We start from the raw sequence: 16217 nt of genomic DNA, 5'->3' as shown, positions 1-16217 counted from the left end.
TGACATGAGTTTAAGATTTGTGACAGGGGGATAATAGTATAGTATGACATTGGCATAAAGACTGATACATAGGTTAATGGAAGGTCCCCAGATATGGGGAAAGGAAAACCGTCCCAGCTAAAAGTGCTGCGGCGTGAGAACCCCATGAACAAAACAAAAACTTAATCTCACTTCACACATGAAAATGAATTCAAACTCTATCACAGACCTAAAAAGAAAAGCTAAAATAATAAAAGATTTGGAAGAAAACACAAGACAAACATCTTTGTCCCTGCATAGCCCAGCATTTCTTAGGACCTAAAACATACAATTGTAAAGGGAAGAAAAATATCACAAGCGGACTCCATCAAAATTAAGATAGCTGCCCTTCAGAGGGCTTTCCAGTTATTACATCTAGGGTTAGAATTCTTTTATTGTGTGTTGCCATCCGTGGTTGTGTAGATTATAATTTTTATTTTTGAGGACAGGACTATGTGTGTTCAGTATCTTACAAGCCTACTACCCTCTGGCTCCCAAGAGTCTATCAAGTTTTTGCTGATATGAAGTGGAGTTCAAGATAGACATGGAGTTATCCTATGGCTATGATTATTAGGTGGCTATCTAATTTTATTTGCAGCAAATAGAAGAGCTGTTGAGATGTTAAGCATGTACTGACTTAACGAAAAGGAGTAAATTTTGAATTAAAAATGCCTGGGGCTGGGCTGGAATCATGTATCTACCACTTAGCAATGGAAAAGCCAGAGAAGTCAGAGTCTTTGTTTTCTGTAAAATGAACATAGCATATAGATCCCCATCGTACCCACTGGAGAACTAAATAACTTTAAAGGTCTTAGAAACATTTGTTGTATGTGATAAACAGGTATATTTATCTCTCTTGCTCATTCCCTGTAACTAATAGAGAAGTTATTACTATTTAATGTCTGGATTCCTGTGCAAAGATACTGCACTGAAAATATTAGCCATCAGAGGATACTTGGGGAACATTATTTTTAATTTAATTTTTATCAAAAAATATGAGCACTACAGTGCAACACACAGTACTAATTCCATTTTTGACAACTTTAGGTACTGCTATCATGCCACTTAATTCACAGTAGCAAAGGACTCAGGAGTCAGTCACTTGAAACCATAATCTGGAAAGGTATTATTTAAGGGAAATATGATCTCTATAGAACTTTGAAAAATCCATTTACTCAACATATATTTACTGATTGCCTATTCTAATGTGTTTTCCTTAAAGCAACTATTGCACTAATTAATATTGCCTATACCTATGAATATAAACAATTAAGCTTTAGAAAACACCAGCGACTCTTAGAGGTTTATTCCCATAAACAACCAAACCTGCTCTTTGGAAGGAGAGCTCAGGTGGGGGGCGGGGGGCAGGTAGGGGAGGGTGATCAGCCTCAGACAGTTCACTGTTTGCCTCAGAATCTTCAAGAAGGTAAGCACTCTTCCTCCTGCAGAATCACTGTAGCCCTGGGCTGCTCTGCTGAGAAACAGGTCTCATCTTTACGTGTCATTCGGGGGAACATGCTCTGAGTTACTTTCCTAAACTAATACTTAGACTAAAGAACTCTATCTTGAACTGTCTCCTTTATTCATGCATTTGGCAAAGACCTACAGTTGACCCTTGAGTGAAGATGTAGTTCCACATCCAGGAGTCAATCAACCAACAGCTGCAGCGGGTTGAATCTGTGAATCGGCCATTGAATGCTAAACAAAAGGCCTACGTGGGCTAGTGTGATCTAAATGTGCTGCTCAGGACTGACCGTGCTGCACCGTCACGCAACCGGCAGGGCAAGGCAAGACCGACTCACCGTGGTCTTGATCCGGCGCCTCCAGGTGGTAGCCAAACCCCAGCAGCGTGCGCACTGCTTCACGGAGGCTGTCCTTGTTGGATTTCTTGGTGCGCTCATCAAGAAGGGCGTAGGGAACAAGACGAGGGTTTCTTCTGTTCTTCACATCCTAGGGAGAGAAAAAAGTTGCACAGTCATCAAAACAGCCCAACAGGGCCCTCGCTGGTGGTGCAACCAGTTAGAACACAACACGGTGAAGCTGTCCACAGCCACCCCAGCACGAGTTCGATCCCCACCCCAGAGGTGACCCCAGGGCCCAGCAGACCTCTCCTGTCTCCCCACTGCTCCTTCAGCAGTGTACTTGTCGGTCAGCCTGTTCTGCTCCCCACTCTGCCTCTGATGAACCCTCTTACCACCCCTGCACCTCTGGCCTGCATTCCAGTTCTGTGCACATAAATAAATAAATCTTAATAAAGCAAGTGCAGCAAAGCTAAAATCTGCTCTTAAACTCTTTGCTATGTGGCCTCAATAGATATTCAAGGATTGTCATTCCCCAGGATCATTAAAAAGATCCTGGATTTCAAAATTCTAAAAACTCATCTTTTATGAAGTTTAACAGAATTCTGGTAGCAACACATGATCGAACTGACACAAGGCTGTTTGTAGCCCTTACTCCCCTTCTCGATATCATGATGCTACACTGTACTGAACAGATGTGCTGCCCCAAGGAGGATGCTATGTCACATGTGATGCATCTTCGTATCCCCTTTTGTGAGACCAAAAAGTGGATGGATTCTGCAATTCTGAACCTCACGATTATTTTATCTCAATCTTGTCTTCTTTCCAACGTTTCTCCTTAATACAATCTCAGAGAGTGAAAAGCCACATAAACATGTTATAAATCACTGCTCTAATAAAATTCACAGAGTAACTCACTGTTAACACAGCTATAGTCACTGGCTTCTTCATCCTAGCATTACACGGGTGTTTCAGTACATGCGTACATTAAAACAGCCTGGTACTAGAACAAAAACAGATTCATGGACCAGTGGAGTAGAGTCAGGAGCACTGGATAAACCCACACCTGCATGGGCAGTTACCTGTGACAGGGACCAAGAACATACACTGGACCAAGGAAAACCGTTCAATAAACTGGAGAGCTGCAGGCCAAAGAAGGAAACCAGACCACTACCTCACACCATACAGAGCAATCAGTTCAAAATGGATGACTTGTACATGAGACCTTAAACCATAACATACATACAAGAAAACAGAGGCAAAATACTTCTTGATATAAGCTACAGTAACATCTTTAGGAATTCTTTCCCCAACAGTAAGAAAAAACAAAAGAGAACAGCTGGGACCACATTAAAGTAAAACGCTTCTGGCTGAACAGTAGGAAATATTCGCACATCACACATCTGACAAGAGACCCATATCCAAGACCTATAACGGCTTATGCAACTCAAAGGGAAGAAAAATAGCTCAATCAGAAAAAGGATAGAACTCAACACGAACTTCTCCAGAAAACATATAGGCACACGGAAATCGGTCCTCACCACTATCCCCAGGGAAATGCAAAGGCCACAGTGAGGTGCCATTGCACACCTCCGAGAACGGCCGTATGGGAGGAGCAGAACGGCAAGTGCTGGTGAAAGAGACAGAAAGGGGAATTTCCCTGCTGTGGGAGTCCAGGCTGGCCCAGCACTTACGGAGAGCACATGGAGGGATTTCAAAACTTACAAATGGGTCCATCACACAGCCAGTAACCCCGCTCAGAGGCATCCACCCCCAAAATTCAAAAACACTTCATATGAAAGGAAACTCACATCCCATATCTCTTGCAATGCTATTTGCAATAGCCAAATTAGGGAAACATTCTACAGAAAGCAGGTGAAGAGATCAAAGATAAGACACTGGAATATTATTCAGCAACCAAAACAGAAACAACCGTGGCATTCACAGTAGCACTGAGTGGAGCTGGGAGGGAAAAAGCTCAGTGCAAGTCAGAGGAGGAGCAGAAATACCAGGTGTGTCTACATGCGGGGTATAGAAAACACAAAGTAAGGGTCGGTTAAAGACATGCTTAAAGTCAAACCCTTGAACACTGACTACAGGCTTGGGGCATCCAGAAGGGAGAGGGTGAGGCATGTCAAGAACAAGAGAGAAGGAAGCCAGTGGATGGTGGTGGAGGATTATGGGTAACGTGGTGGGTGCAGATGGGGTGTTCTACTATTACTTCACTTAAACATATTCCACTAAAAATCAAATCAAAGGGAACCCTTACTTTAAACATATCTCTATAGGAGTTGTACATTATTCAACCTCTCCGGCTATAGATGATGCTAGTTTCCAGCATGATTCCAGCCGTCTACACACCTGCTGGATGCCGTAGGTCCAGCCCTGGCGGATCCGATCCCGGGCCCACACGTTGTGAGCGTTCTCTGCCAGCTTGTCCACCATTGCCTCCTGGGATGGGGTGAGTTTGATGAAGCTCAGGTCCATGGGGGCGGGCTTGTATCCACTCGTCAGCTGGTAACTACACAGCCACAGCAGGAACATAGAGTCAGTCTGTCCGAAAAAGGGCCTAAAAGCTCGGTATTATAATCGTATTTTATGGTCCCACCTAATTTTAATTCCTGAAACCACAGTGGCAACCATCATGAGTTCATACACTAGTTAGCAAACATGGGTCCCTTCCACCCAAGCTAATAACACAGCAGGTGGGAAGCCTGCACAACCTCTGTTTTCACTTTCATGACCATTAAACAAATGAAACCAACACCTGTTAAGTTGAGACAGACTCGTGAAAGTTTATGTACCTAATAGTGGAGGATTTTGTGTAGTAGAATCAAAATATTGGTAATCAACTAATTAGAAAACTTGATGTATTTCTTTTCTCGTGAAATTCTCATTTTTCTCCAACATTTCAATGTTATATTAATATAATATTAAACTCATAAGTCTGTGTACCTGTCAGCCCTGTAGAGTTCACTACTCTACAGGGAAATGTTAATGCACGTATAAATTACTCCCTGCTTGTCATCTATAATTTCATCATTTTGGAATTCTCTAAGATAGAGACTAGGAAATCCAGGTATACAGTCATCTAAAATGCCATTAAGGCCCAGATTTGGGGGCATGCTTGCCAGAAACTACCACTACACTCTCTGCTGTAGAGAGAAGATACGAAATGACCATAAATTTTAGTCTTTTGGAAGAATATAAAATTGAAAATATAAATGCAAACTAGTACAACCACTATGGAAAACTGTTTGGAGGTTCCTCAAACTGCTAAACATGGAGCTTCCCTATGACCCAGCAATCCCACTCCTAGGTATCTACCCAAAAGACACAAAAACACTGATTGAAAATGATACTTGTACCCCCATGTTTATTGCTGCTTTATTTACAATTGGAAAAACATGGAAGCAGCCCAAATGCCCAAAAGTAGATGACTGGATTAGAAAGATGTGGTACATATATACAATGGAATATTACTCAGCAACCAAAAAAGAGAAACACATGTCTTTTGCAGCAACTTGGATGGAGCTGGAAAAGATCATGCTTAGTGAGATAAGCCAGAAAGAGAAAGAAAAATACCGGATGGTTTCACTCATAGCAGGAGTATAATGGACCAGGCGAGAAAATAACAAAAATAATGAACAACCATATACCAGAGACATTCTGTGGGGGTGGAGTGGGGAATGGGATCAAAAACGGGGGGGGGGAAATACATGGGACTATGGTGGTGGCATAGGGGTGATTTGGTGATGGGAAACCCGCGGGGATTACAATTGAGATGGAAAAAAAAATGTGCAAAATGATGTAAAAATAAACTTTTTTAATAAAGAAAAAAAAAGTCTATCAAAAAAAATTGAAAATATAAAAATCTCATCACACACATATAAGGGTGAGGGAACTACTCCGTTCCCTCAGAAGCACAGACCGATGAGTTGCTCATTTTCTTTAACTACTAAGTTGGTGCAAAGCCTCTTTTAAAACTGCTTCTCTTGTACCCCTATGTGCTCCAAACCAAGTGTGCTTGGAGGCTAAGTCCTATAACAGCCTTTGAGCCCTAAGTGTTGGAAAGAATTACTTTTATTAGCCCAGTGAATTCAAAGCTACATGCATCTTCATCTCAAACATTCTTCTTGGATGCAATACGAATGAAAATTCACCAGTAATTATGTTAACTTAAACTATCACGACATGAGAAAATGTTCCTTAAGACCAAGCTACAAGTCACATTTCTCCTTCTACTTATTCTGGGCTATGAGTATCATCATTACAAGGTAAATTTCTTCAACATGGGAATTCTTGGCTGCCAAGCGATCCCTGGAATCGAGAACGATGCTCATCTGTGGTAGGGCTTTCAATGAAAGTCACTGAATCAATGAATCAATGAATTGCAGCGATTGTTTCTAATGATGAATAAATTGTGTTTACTTAATTAGCCCTATACACACGCTATCATTATAATATATCTCACAATTTATAAATGATTTATGTATACCAAAAAGTTTTGGAAATATTTTGTTTTGTTGAAGTAGATTAGATTGGTCTGGCAATTGCAACAATTATGGCTAATTACTGCCTTATGTCACTCAATTTACATACAGAAGCTATATTTATAGACATGAAATCTTGTTCTATTTTAAATTAGAACTCTGTATGGTTGAGTAATTAACAATATATTTTTTAGTTTTGTTTTTAGGTAGAGAAAACGCATGGGATTTATATTTTACAAATAGGAACATTGGGAAGGAAAAGCTCAATATTTTTTTTTTAATTTCCCCACATCCATGCCTTATACACTTTCAACCCTCTCTCCCTCTCCTTCCCTCTCAACCTCAGAAACTTCCCTTCATTTACTAGTGTACACTAACTTCTAGAACTACCTTGCTTTGCCAAATTATCCTCGATATGAATGTCCATTGTCTTGGTCTTTCTGAATTACGTGGCTACACGTATTTCCCAAATTCCTTCCATCTTGCTGTACATGGCAACACTGTGCCTTTCCTCAAGGCTGAGTAATGTCCGTAGTGTGGACACAACACATTTTCTTGATCCAGCTGTCTACCGACGTACACGTAAGTTTATGCCCTTGGTATGGCAAATGTGAAGCACACCATGGTTTGAGGGAACGGCCTCATATTTGCCAGGGAGGTGTCCAGGCCTGGGGCGCGGGTTACATGGTGCCACCATCCTGAGTTCTGAGGATGCGTTCAGAGCATTTGCCAAAGCGGCGCGCCAGCCTCCCACCGACAGCGTAGCAGGGTTCCTCCCTCTCCGCACCCTCTGCTGCACTTGTTGGGGGTCTTTTTCTTTAAGTTAAACATCGTTATTGAAGTGGGGTTGTTCTGTGTCCTTGCTATCATTCTAACAACACAGGAGTTCCCTCCGCAGGTGTCCTCGCTGAAGCATTTGTTGGGGGGTCTTCCTTCTGGCCTTCATGATAGGGAGGATAGAATGGTCTAGGCAGAAAATCATTTTTTTTTTTGACTACTTTAAATACCACAGTCACAACCACAGCCAACAAAAGTTAGCTTTGTCTGTAAAGCAATCTGGTCTGGCTCTCCCTGCAGGCTAGACTCCACCTGTGCTCACAGGGAAGGCATGGCGCATCCTGATAGGTACCGCACCGCGCCGAGACCACTGGAGGGCTTCAGAGCTGTGCTCTGGGAGTCACTGTGCAGCCTCCTCCCTGACGCCAGCAGGTTTGGAGGAGCAGGCGTGGTACCTGTTCTTGAATTACCAAGCCCCCAGAAGGGCAGTATGGCGCCTCCCGCCCCCCGCATGGATCGGCATGCCCAGTGACGCTCCACACACAATCCACCTTTCTCTCCACCTGCTCTTAACCATACAATAGTCATCTGTCACTGTCTCTATTATCCGCGGTTTGGTTGTAAATCTGCAGAGCAAGCAAGACCCAGGTCTTCACCCTGCCCACATCTATCCTGACTTCCCAACAGTCACCTTGCAAATTTTACTTCTGAGGAATATCCAGGGAATTAAATGACCATATTCAACACGTTCACTTTTCAAATTATCCAAGTTTGACAGTGACTATTAGTTCGTAGTAGCATTCTGATACAATACAAAAGGTGATAAAGTTTAATTGATTAGGTTAGAAATACTATAGAGACTGTGGAGTTTCCTTCCTTCTTACCACTTTTTATCTCTTTTCCTGGAAACAAACAAGTAAACAAAGCCAGTACACAGCTAGCTTCATTTACATCAAATTACCAAATATGTCAATAGTGGATCGCACTTTTCCCCACTGATCGTCATGTTAAGCAGCAATTCAGTTTTGGGTATCATCCCCCCGCCCCACACTTCTCTTAAACAGATATTCTAATGAAACCTTGAAAAAAAAAAGAAGTTCTGTGTCATATCACTGAAAGAACCAGTGAGTTCAGGTGTCGCAACTAAACGTGGCCAAACACCAAGAACACCAAGCATCAAGGCTTTCCTCTTCTTCCTTTTTTTTTTCCCCCAGCCTCTCTTCTCTCTCAAGTTTGCTGGTTTAGTATGAATCAAGTTAAATGAAGCCGGGAAGTCACCATGGTGTGAAAGATACTCAGTAAGCATGAAAAAATGATGCCCAAATTCAGTGACGCCAGCTGTAGATTTCAAACCAAATCAGCCCTTCAAGTGCCTTGGAACAGGTATTAGAACAGGTTTTGCTGGAAGCACGTCTACTAAAAATGAACACTGGGTTGACATTTCCACAGAAAGGAGCATATTCAAAAACCCCGCTCTAAAACACAAATGTACAAGAATTGATTTCAATGTGGAAATTAAAAGAGGAAAAAGACAAAGCACACATTTCTCCCACTGTCGGACTTCTTGGTTTTGTTTCTAAAAAGTCTGAACGCCCCAACTACCACCCACACTTCTGACACTCCACGACAGTCCCCACCCACAGCCCCAAAACTGGGAGGAACCCACTTCTCCCACTAACTGCTTCAATTTTCACTTTAAAATAAAAATAATTCTCCCTAAAACACATTCTATGCAAAAGCAAATAAAATTAGGATGCATTTTACAATTATACAGATAGATCCAAATGGTCTTTGAGCTCTGTTTCCTCTCTGTGCAAAGTGATCTCTCATCGTAAACTTGCTGTAGCCCCCAATACAGCAATTTTTTATAATATTAAATACGAATTTTATAGCTTAAGTATAAGCACAACATGTGGGTCTCAATCAAGAATTTTCAGACTAAATCATCACATAGACTACTCACTCTTAGACAACTTACTTCTTGGGTAGTTTCATCTTTTTCACCTTTTCCTCACCATGTTCATCTGATATTCCCACGTGACATCCTAATGCCAGCAACGTCCTAGAAAGCAAAACCAGAGGTGAACTACAATAATTCTTCACATACATCTAGGAAAAACCCAACATAATAGACTGGAATCCGATTCATAGTCTGCCTTGCGTGGTGTCTAAAGTATTTATTTTTGAAGGAGTAAGACACTGAAAATGAAAAGATTAAAAAAGAATATATGGAAAGTAAGTTTCCTCACACCCCTCCCCTGCCGCCCTTTCTTTCTACAAAGAAAGCACTAGGTGCCAACAATCCCTGAGAGCCTGCATGATGCCACGCATGATGCCACACATGATGTCACGCATACACACAGCAGAAGCTTCTCTCTGTGGGTGAGCGTGTGCATTCACTGATTTCTCTATACCCACACACAGTGCTCTGCAATTTGTTACCCTACTCTACAAGTTTGACAATATAGACAATAGCACGTTGACAAACTGCTTGTTCACAGGAAGCTAGCCCTTTTTCAACAACTCACTGGATGATCCAATTCTTGGCTCAGTCTTTTGTTACTGCAAATAAGGTTGCCATGAATAACTTCATACATTTAATAAGAGGACTATATATTTCCTCTGTACAATAAATGTCTAGTCATGTAATTACTGGGTAAGAGGAATGCACATTTTAATGTTTACCAAATATTGCCAAAAGTCTGCTGAGTTAGAAATAATTTACAAGCCCATTATCTGCTTCCCAGTTATCACACTGGTTGACAGGGGTCAATTAGTAGGTTAAAAGGCATATCATATTTATAATTTGTTTTTTCCCTAGTAGAAGTTCATTTGAGCACCTTTTTCATCGATTTAAGAGAGAGCAGTTTCCTTTTTTTCTGAGGAAATATTCTTCCTTTTTTTATTTAAAAGAAATAGGTGAAAACATATCATCTCCAAACCGTAAGATGCGAACAATTAGCTGGTGAAAAGTCATCAGCACTGACCATGGGTAACAGCGCCAAGGTCCATGCAGCCACCCAGCCACTAGTGGCTGTCAGGAATGAGATTCAATGCATATCAGGTTACGGGAGCTGGCAAAGCCTCAGCATATTAGCTATAACCCTGAAGAAAATAGCTCTTCCTAGGGTCTGCCTTTGCAGTGGCTGACTCAGCTGTCAGCCACTAAGATATCAGGAATATGCTACACATTTAGTATCCAAGAGGCCAAGTATGGCCTTTCAGTAGAAGATTCTATTGTACAAGATGGGCAAACGATATGCTGCTGAGAATTACTAGGCTAAGCAGACGTCACAGCAAGACCCCAGCAGGAAACAGTCATTCCTGGCTTTGAAGCAGACAGGGTATGGTTATGCCATGGCATTCCTCATTCAGACTCGGTATCATTCACCTGTAGTAGGCTTTTGAATTACTTCATTTGCATACCCTCCTTTCCCTTTTCAGTGACCATAAAACCGAAATTACCTTATGCCCCACCTATGTTTCCATAATTAATACCCCATCTTTGAAGATGTTTACCTGAACCCAAATCACAGAATTTAAAATAATGTTTAAGTTTTATATTCTGGGTTCTTCGTAAAATAAGGCAATGAAAATAATTCCTCACTGGTAGTAAAATCAAAACAAAAGTACTATTTCAGACCTAATGTGGCATGTGTTAGGATAAATAATCTAATTGAACAGGTCACGTTCGTTCTATAGACCGTCAAGCTCAGCGAGGGAGCAGAAATGCTAACCCTCCCTCACAAAGACATTTTCTAGATTTTTCTATATTAGAGTTTGAATTTATTTCTTTTGCCTTTATCTGAAGCCACCTCATGCTTTCATCTGCACAGATGAGAGGCGCCAAGGCAGCAATGGAAGTCTGCCTTTGCAAGACGATGCGTAAATGCCGTCGGGTTTGTCAGCGTGTGCTCCTCATATGTACGGGCCCAAGGTATTCTCCGAAAAAAGGCTGTGATGGCTCGATCAGTTGGGAAAATATCGTAAATGAAATTCATCCCATCTTAGATCTTCGTGAAAGTAATAAGCCACTTCCCTGAGGAGCGCCAACTCAATAGTGATGTTTTTAGATTTCATGAAAGCTCCAGAAAGTGTACCAATACAAATAGAAAGTATTTTAACTCAGCATCTTGCAAATACTGCAACACTGCTCAAATTATAGTGGAGAACCGACTTTCTTTGATTTCTAGTCCGTTACTGCCTGATTCTCTCATAAAATACAATGAAATTAATAGAGAATTGTTAATTCTCTAATAATTTCAAAGTGAAGACATCAAAAATATAAGTCTACATTTCTTAAATTATGAGGTTAAGTACACATAAAATGGATCACCACATTGTTAAAAAAAAAAATTACCTAAATATTTGCTCCTAATGTCTCTGCCTATCTTGTGATAAACAGTGACCATTTGTGATGGGTCCATGACCCTGTCCAAGATCAGCGCCCTCAGAAGCACTGTCTCCTCTGAGAGCCCTCACAGTCCTTAATCATTACCACAGACATCTGCAGAATACGCTTCGAGAAATTAGTGCAACTGAAGACATAAAATAACGGGGAAATTCAGTTCCCAAAAAATAATGCACTCACCACTAACATCTTATGAAAAGTTCAAACCAGAGCTGACATAAACTCGCCGATATCTAAAACTGCAATTCTCCGAGAAGTGTCTCCCTCCCCCCCAATGTTCTTGTACTTTCAGGTAAGGCAGAGGAGCCCAGGATAGAGCAGGACACTTACTTCAGGGTTTCCAGGGACATCTGCAGATTGTAGTCGCGCTCTTGCTCGGGCAGCCCGGAGAAGGCCAGCAGGCACGGGTGCTGCCTCTTGTTGTCATCCCTGACCTGAAACAGAGCGGGGACCGGCGCGTGATGGTCTCGGTGCAGGCACACGCGAGAGCATGCTGGGGGCAGGAAGGGAAGGGGGAGCCGGACCTACACCCCACAAAGCTTCCCCTGTGATCTCGCAAGCACCACTCATGCCCTGTGACTGGAAACCTGGCATTCTCGGGGCGTCTGTGTTTCCCTCCGCAGCCCCAGCTTCGTGCCTGCTCTACGCGGGTGACCCCATCCGCTCCTTCCAGCAGCTGCGTAAGCCTTACTTTCTCCAGGAGGCTCACCCTGCACGCCTTCTTCATGTCACGCGCTTTCACTGACCCACTCCTTGTCTCTTCCCTCCCATGACAGTTACCACTGACCACCCTCACTCACTGGGTTACTGTCTCTCTCCCTACACAGGGTCGTAGGAAAAGAAGGGATTTTGGTGTTTCTTGTTCTTTGAAATCTCCCCAGCACTTACAACCTAGGTGGCAGGCAATGAAACAGTTTTGTACATTGAAATAAAATCTGTGTAAGAAGGGTGTTGTGCAACTTAACGTGCGGTGATTTTTATATCAAACGGATCCGTGACATCAAGCAGTACCGTGACCACAGACAGTAGCACTTTGAGCTGATTCCAGCTGTTCATGTCACTCCCTGCAAGTAACTTCCTGCTCTCAGTGATCATTCTACTACTTTAACAAGTCAGTCAGAACAACACTGGAATTTTCTTATTGATCCTTAAAATGTACATGAGCAATCAGACTCAGCCAAATTCAAGATTTTAGGAATGAATGAATGAGAAAGAGGTTCTGTGTCTCTGCATCATTAGAGAGGTTTGTTATTTTCTTGGAGACCTAAATCACATAGGCATTACTGTCTCAGTGACACCTAAACGACAGCCATTTGCTGTCATGGAACAAACTACTCCATGAGAATAATTGCCAGGTTCTATAAATGCCACATAAAAGGATGCTAACATCAGCAGGAGTTTTATGTCCTCAGGAGTTGTCCATGAAAAATAAGGGATGTGTTCTTCTCTTTCTGGTGATCCTCACAAATAAAAAGGATTTAATCAAAAGCTGCATTCTCGATACTATTTGACCGTGTCATCGTGAAAGTGAAAAGTAGGGGTTTCACACTAAATTCTAAATGCAGGAGTAAGGATGAACACATCCAGCTCCTGCCAACCGAGTCTCCGTTTACGCTGTCCCAGCCCCCAGTCTGTGCAGCGGAGTAACCGACACCACCCCCACGTGTCCAGTGACAGCCAGAAACCTGCCTGGACGTCCTTTCTCCTCCTCCCGCAACCTGAGCTCGAGCTCGGCAGCGTCTCCCGCACCGTGTCCACGGCTCAGCACACAGCCGGAAGCTCGCGGCCGTCATCTGTGTCTGGCCGTCTCCCCACCCTCTGCCTCTCTCCCAGCTCACTGTCCTTCTGCAGCATGCGCTCTCCCTCCTGAACATGCCTCAGTGCTTTTCACCCCTCTGCAGTGTAAACCACATTCTGCGACGACCCTGTGTCGCATCCGGCTTCCTGCCCACCTGGCCAGACCGCCGCCCCTCCTCGGCGCTGCGACTGCCGCTCCTGACCCCGGCGACGTCCAGCTTGGTCAGGGCACTGCAGGTGTCCCTGCCCACACACATGCCACGGCCCCTGCCCATGACACCCTCCTGCTCCCCGACTGCTGTTAACTCGCACTAAATGTCTTCGACTGAATCTTTACCTCCTCCTGAAAGCCTTCGCAGATTCTCTACAGAAACCTAGAAATCCCTTCGTAGCAGATTTCAGTTCGTGATTGTCTGCAACTAACTAAATTGGAAACTCCTAAAAGGCAAACTTATTAAATGTTGAGTTTTTTTTTGTTTTTGTTTTTGTTTTTTCACCTTTGAGACTTGATGCTATTCTATAAAATAATGATCTTGAATGGTGTTCTTGTGAAACATACTCTGAAAATATTCAAAGGAAAACAAGTTCTTTGCAAAACAAACAAACAAACAAAAACACTTCTTCAACAGAGGAGATGAAATGACTCCCGCACGGTGCATTTGACACTGTCCCAACTTAATCTCTGATAGGATTCCTGGATGGATCCGTCCCTAAAATAGGTCCTAAGCAAACACCTGTGTTGCTCCATCAGCAAATATCTGAACATGCTCCTGTCACCAAGGCAAGGCCAGACCCCACAGCTGCGGCCCCATGTTTGAGCTCAACTCTCGCAGGGATAAAGCACCAGCGTCGGGCAGGTGAAGGGTAGCACGTGATGGCCGGGGAGGAAGAGGATGAGCGCTGTGTCCTCTCTTAGGGTTGGCATGACTTCCACATAAGCAGCACTAAGGAGTTAGTATGGAGGAGTAAGAGCATTGGCCTGGACTGAATTTAACCAGAATGTATCTATTCGTTAGTATCTTAATGCGACTTTATATCCTCCTAATTTTTGAAAGAAGCAAACAAGACATGACTTCACTGCAGAATATAATCATTTAGCCGAGCGCATGAGCTTGTAGAGGAGACCATTTTCTTGTGGCTAAGCCTCGTACACAGGTTCTGTTATTTCTATAGGGGTTTGTTTGTATAAAATCTTGACTCTTGCTTCGTGGAATCGTCCTGCAAACATCTTTCCCAACATCTTGAAATATGTGGTATGTGTTATCCATAATTCAAATATTGCCCTCACTTGAATCCTATGGTGAATTTCATCAGTAATATCTCTAGCAACGGACTATGGACACATTTATAATATCTATTACCACCCCCTTCAACTGGTGGCTAAATCTTTCACTTAGCAGGTATACATTTCCTTCAGCTTCCAAAAGTCAGTGAAAAGAGCACAAAACTAGTCACTTCACAGGTATCTTCCAATTTGAAAGGTGTCTGTTGCCAAGTTGGTGACAAGACCCCACTTATAGTGGAACGTGACGGCCGGCCAGAGCGAGAGCACCACGGCCCGCCACACCTCTGTTCACCAGCTCTGAGACGGCTGCAGGTCACTGTAGCATAGCACCACGGGGCTACTGGAAAAACTGAAACAACTGCACGAACTCAGCGTGCTGGCATGGAAAAGGAAGCAGCACACTGCCAGAGAGCATGTGAAAAGGCACAGCTCCGACTACGGAAACACGCGAGTGCAGAAGATCGTGCGATCACTGTACTGCGTTATATCTGAATACACTTACAGTCCGATGTGCTATGACACTGGGAGGAATATACTCATGTCTCTCCTCAGTCAAGAGTAAAAAAGCGTCTTCTGTCTTCTTAAGGGACACAGCTACTAACTCAGAAGTGAAACCAGGGCCTCCCTCCCCCTACGGAGCAGGATGTACACTCTGGGCGTCCCCACAAGGCTGCTTTGTTTTAGTTTTGTCATTGAAATTTTATCTGTATTTATCGATACATATTGGGAAACGGAGGCAATCATTATCTCTCGCTGTCTCTCTCACTCATGAAGCCAATGGCGAACCCTGCCAAGAGCTGGAACCCTGACTCTTGCTGCTGCACGTCACTGACACTAAAAGTCGTAGAAACACCAAAGAGAAAAGGACAATGATTTTTTTCTTCCTCGTTCAGTTTTCACATGAAATTTCAATGATGATTTTTTTCTAAGTAGCTTAGAAATCAATGTGCATTGTCTGTATATGTTAAACTCAATTTAAAAATACAACTTTCAGCTGAAGGCCGATAATTTTTCAACTGTTGAGGTAAGTAAACTATTTTTCAATGCACCTGCCAGCAATGTCATTCCCTCTAGTCAAGAAAAACTGCACAGAAACTAATGTGGAGGGGAAAATCAATATAACTGTTCCATGTCATCACAAAGCAGTGAGTAACAAAAAGTTTTCAGAAATATGTATTGACGGAGTCTGCAAATAAATTTCAAAATACATACCGGGCCATACTGCCAGCCAAGTTCTATCTTATTCATAACCCAGAGCTCGTGGATATTTTCTGCCAGTCTTTCTCGTATCCTCTCTAGGTGAGGAGGCAGCACAATCTAAAATCAAAAAAGAAAAGACACATCAGAAACAAATGAAGTGGAACACAATGCTTATTGCCCTCACTGTAAACTGAATTAAATAAAGCATCTCATAAACCACTAACATGTCATCACAGTACTAGTGCTAGACTTTCTACTGTAATCTATCGATAGTTGCATTCCAGTTATATTCCTAGGTAACTAGATATCTAAATGCTCATCAGGTAAATGGTGGGACTTGTTTTATTTTTTTGATAGCTTAGATTTCAAGTGAATGTATGAACAAAAGTTAGAGATTTAAAAAATGGAGTGTGTGGACATCCACTAATAAGAAAGAT

The 16217-nt window shown here is 42.6% G+C and overlaps 1 protein-coding gene across 1 annotated transcript in view; it reads right to left on the bottom strand.

Moving 5' to 3' along the window:
• Positions 1-16217, bottom strand: part of RYR2 (ryanodine receptor 2 (cardiac)) — a 385785-nt gene that overhangs the window by 180563 nt on the left and 189005 nt on the right. The window contains exons 23-27 of the mRNA XM_012730855.1: positions 15793-15897; positions 11829-11932; positions 9066-9149; positions 4179-4338; positions 1817-1968 (exon numbers count right to left, since the gene is read on the bottom strand). Of these exons, the coding sequence (XP_012586309.1) occupies positions 1817-1968; positions 4179-4338; positions 9066-9149; positions 11829-11932; positions 15793-15897 (605 nt within the window). The remainder of the gene's footprint in view (positions 1-1816; positions 1969-4178; positions 4339-9065; positions 9150-11828; positions 11933-15792; positions 15898-16217) is intronic.

This window comes from Condylura cristata, unplaced genomic scaffold (genome assembly GCF_000260355.1).
Source record: "Condylura cristata isolate star-nosed mole 26May11 unplaced genomic scaffold, ConCri1.0 scaffold00029, whole genome shotgun sequence".
In the NCBI taxonomy this organism is placed as follows: Eukaryota; Metazoa; Chordata; class Mammalia; order Eulipotyphla; family Talpidae; genus Condylura; species Condylura cristata.
This window is presented reverse-complemented; position numbering and strand designations above follow the sequence as displayed.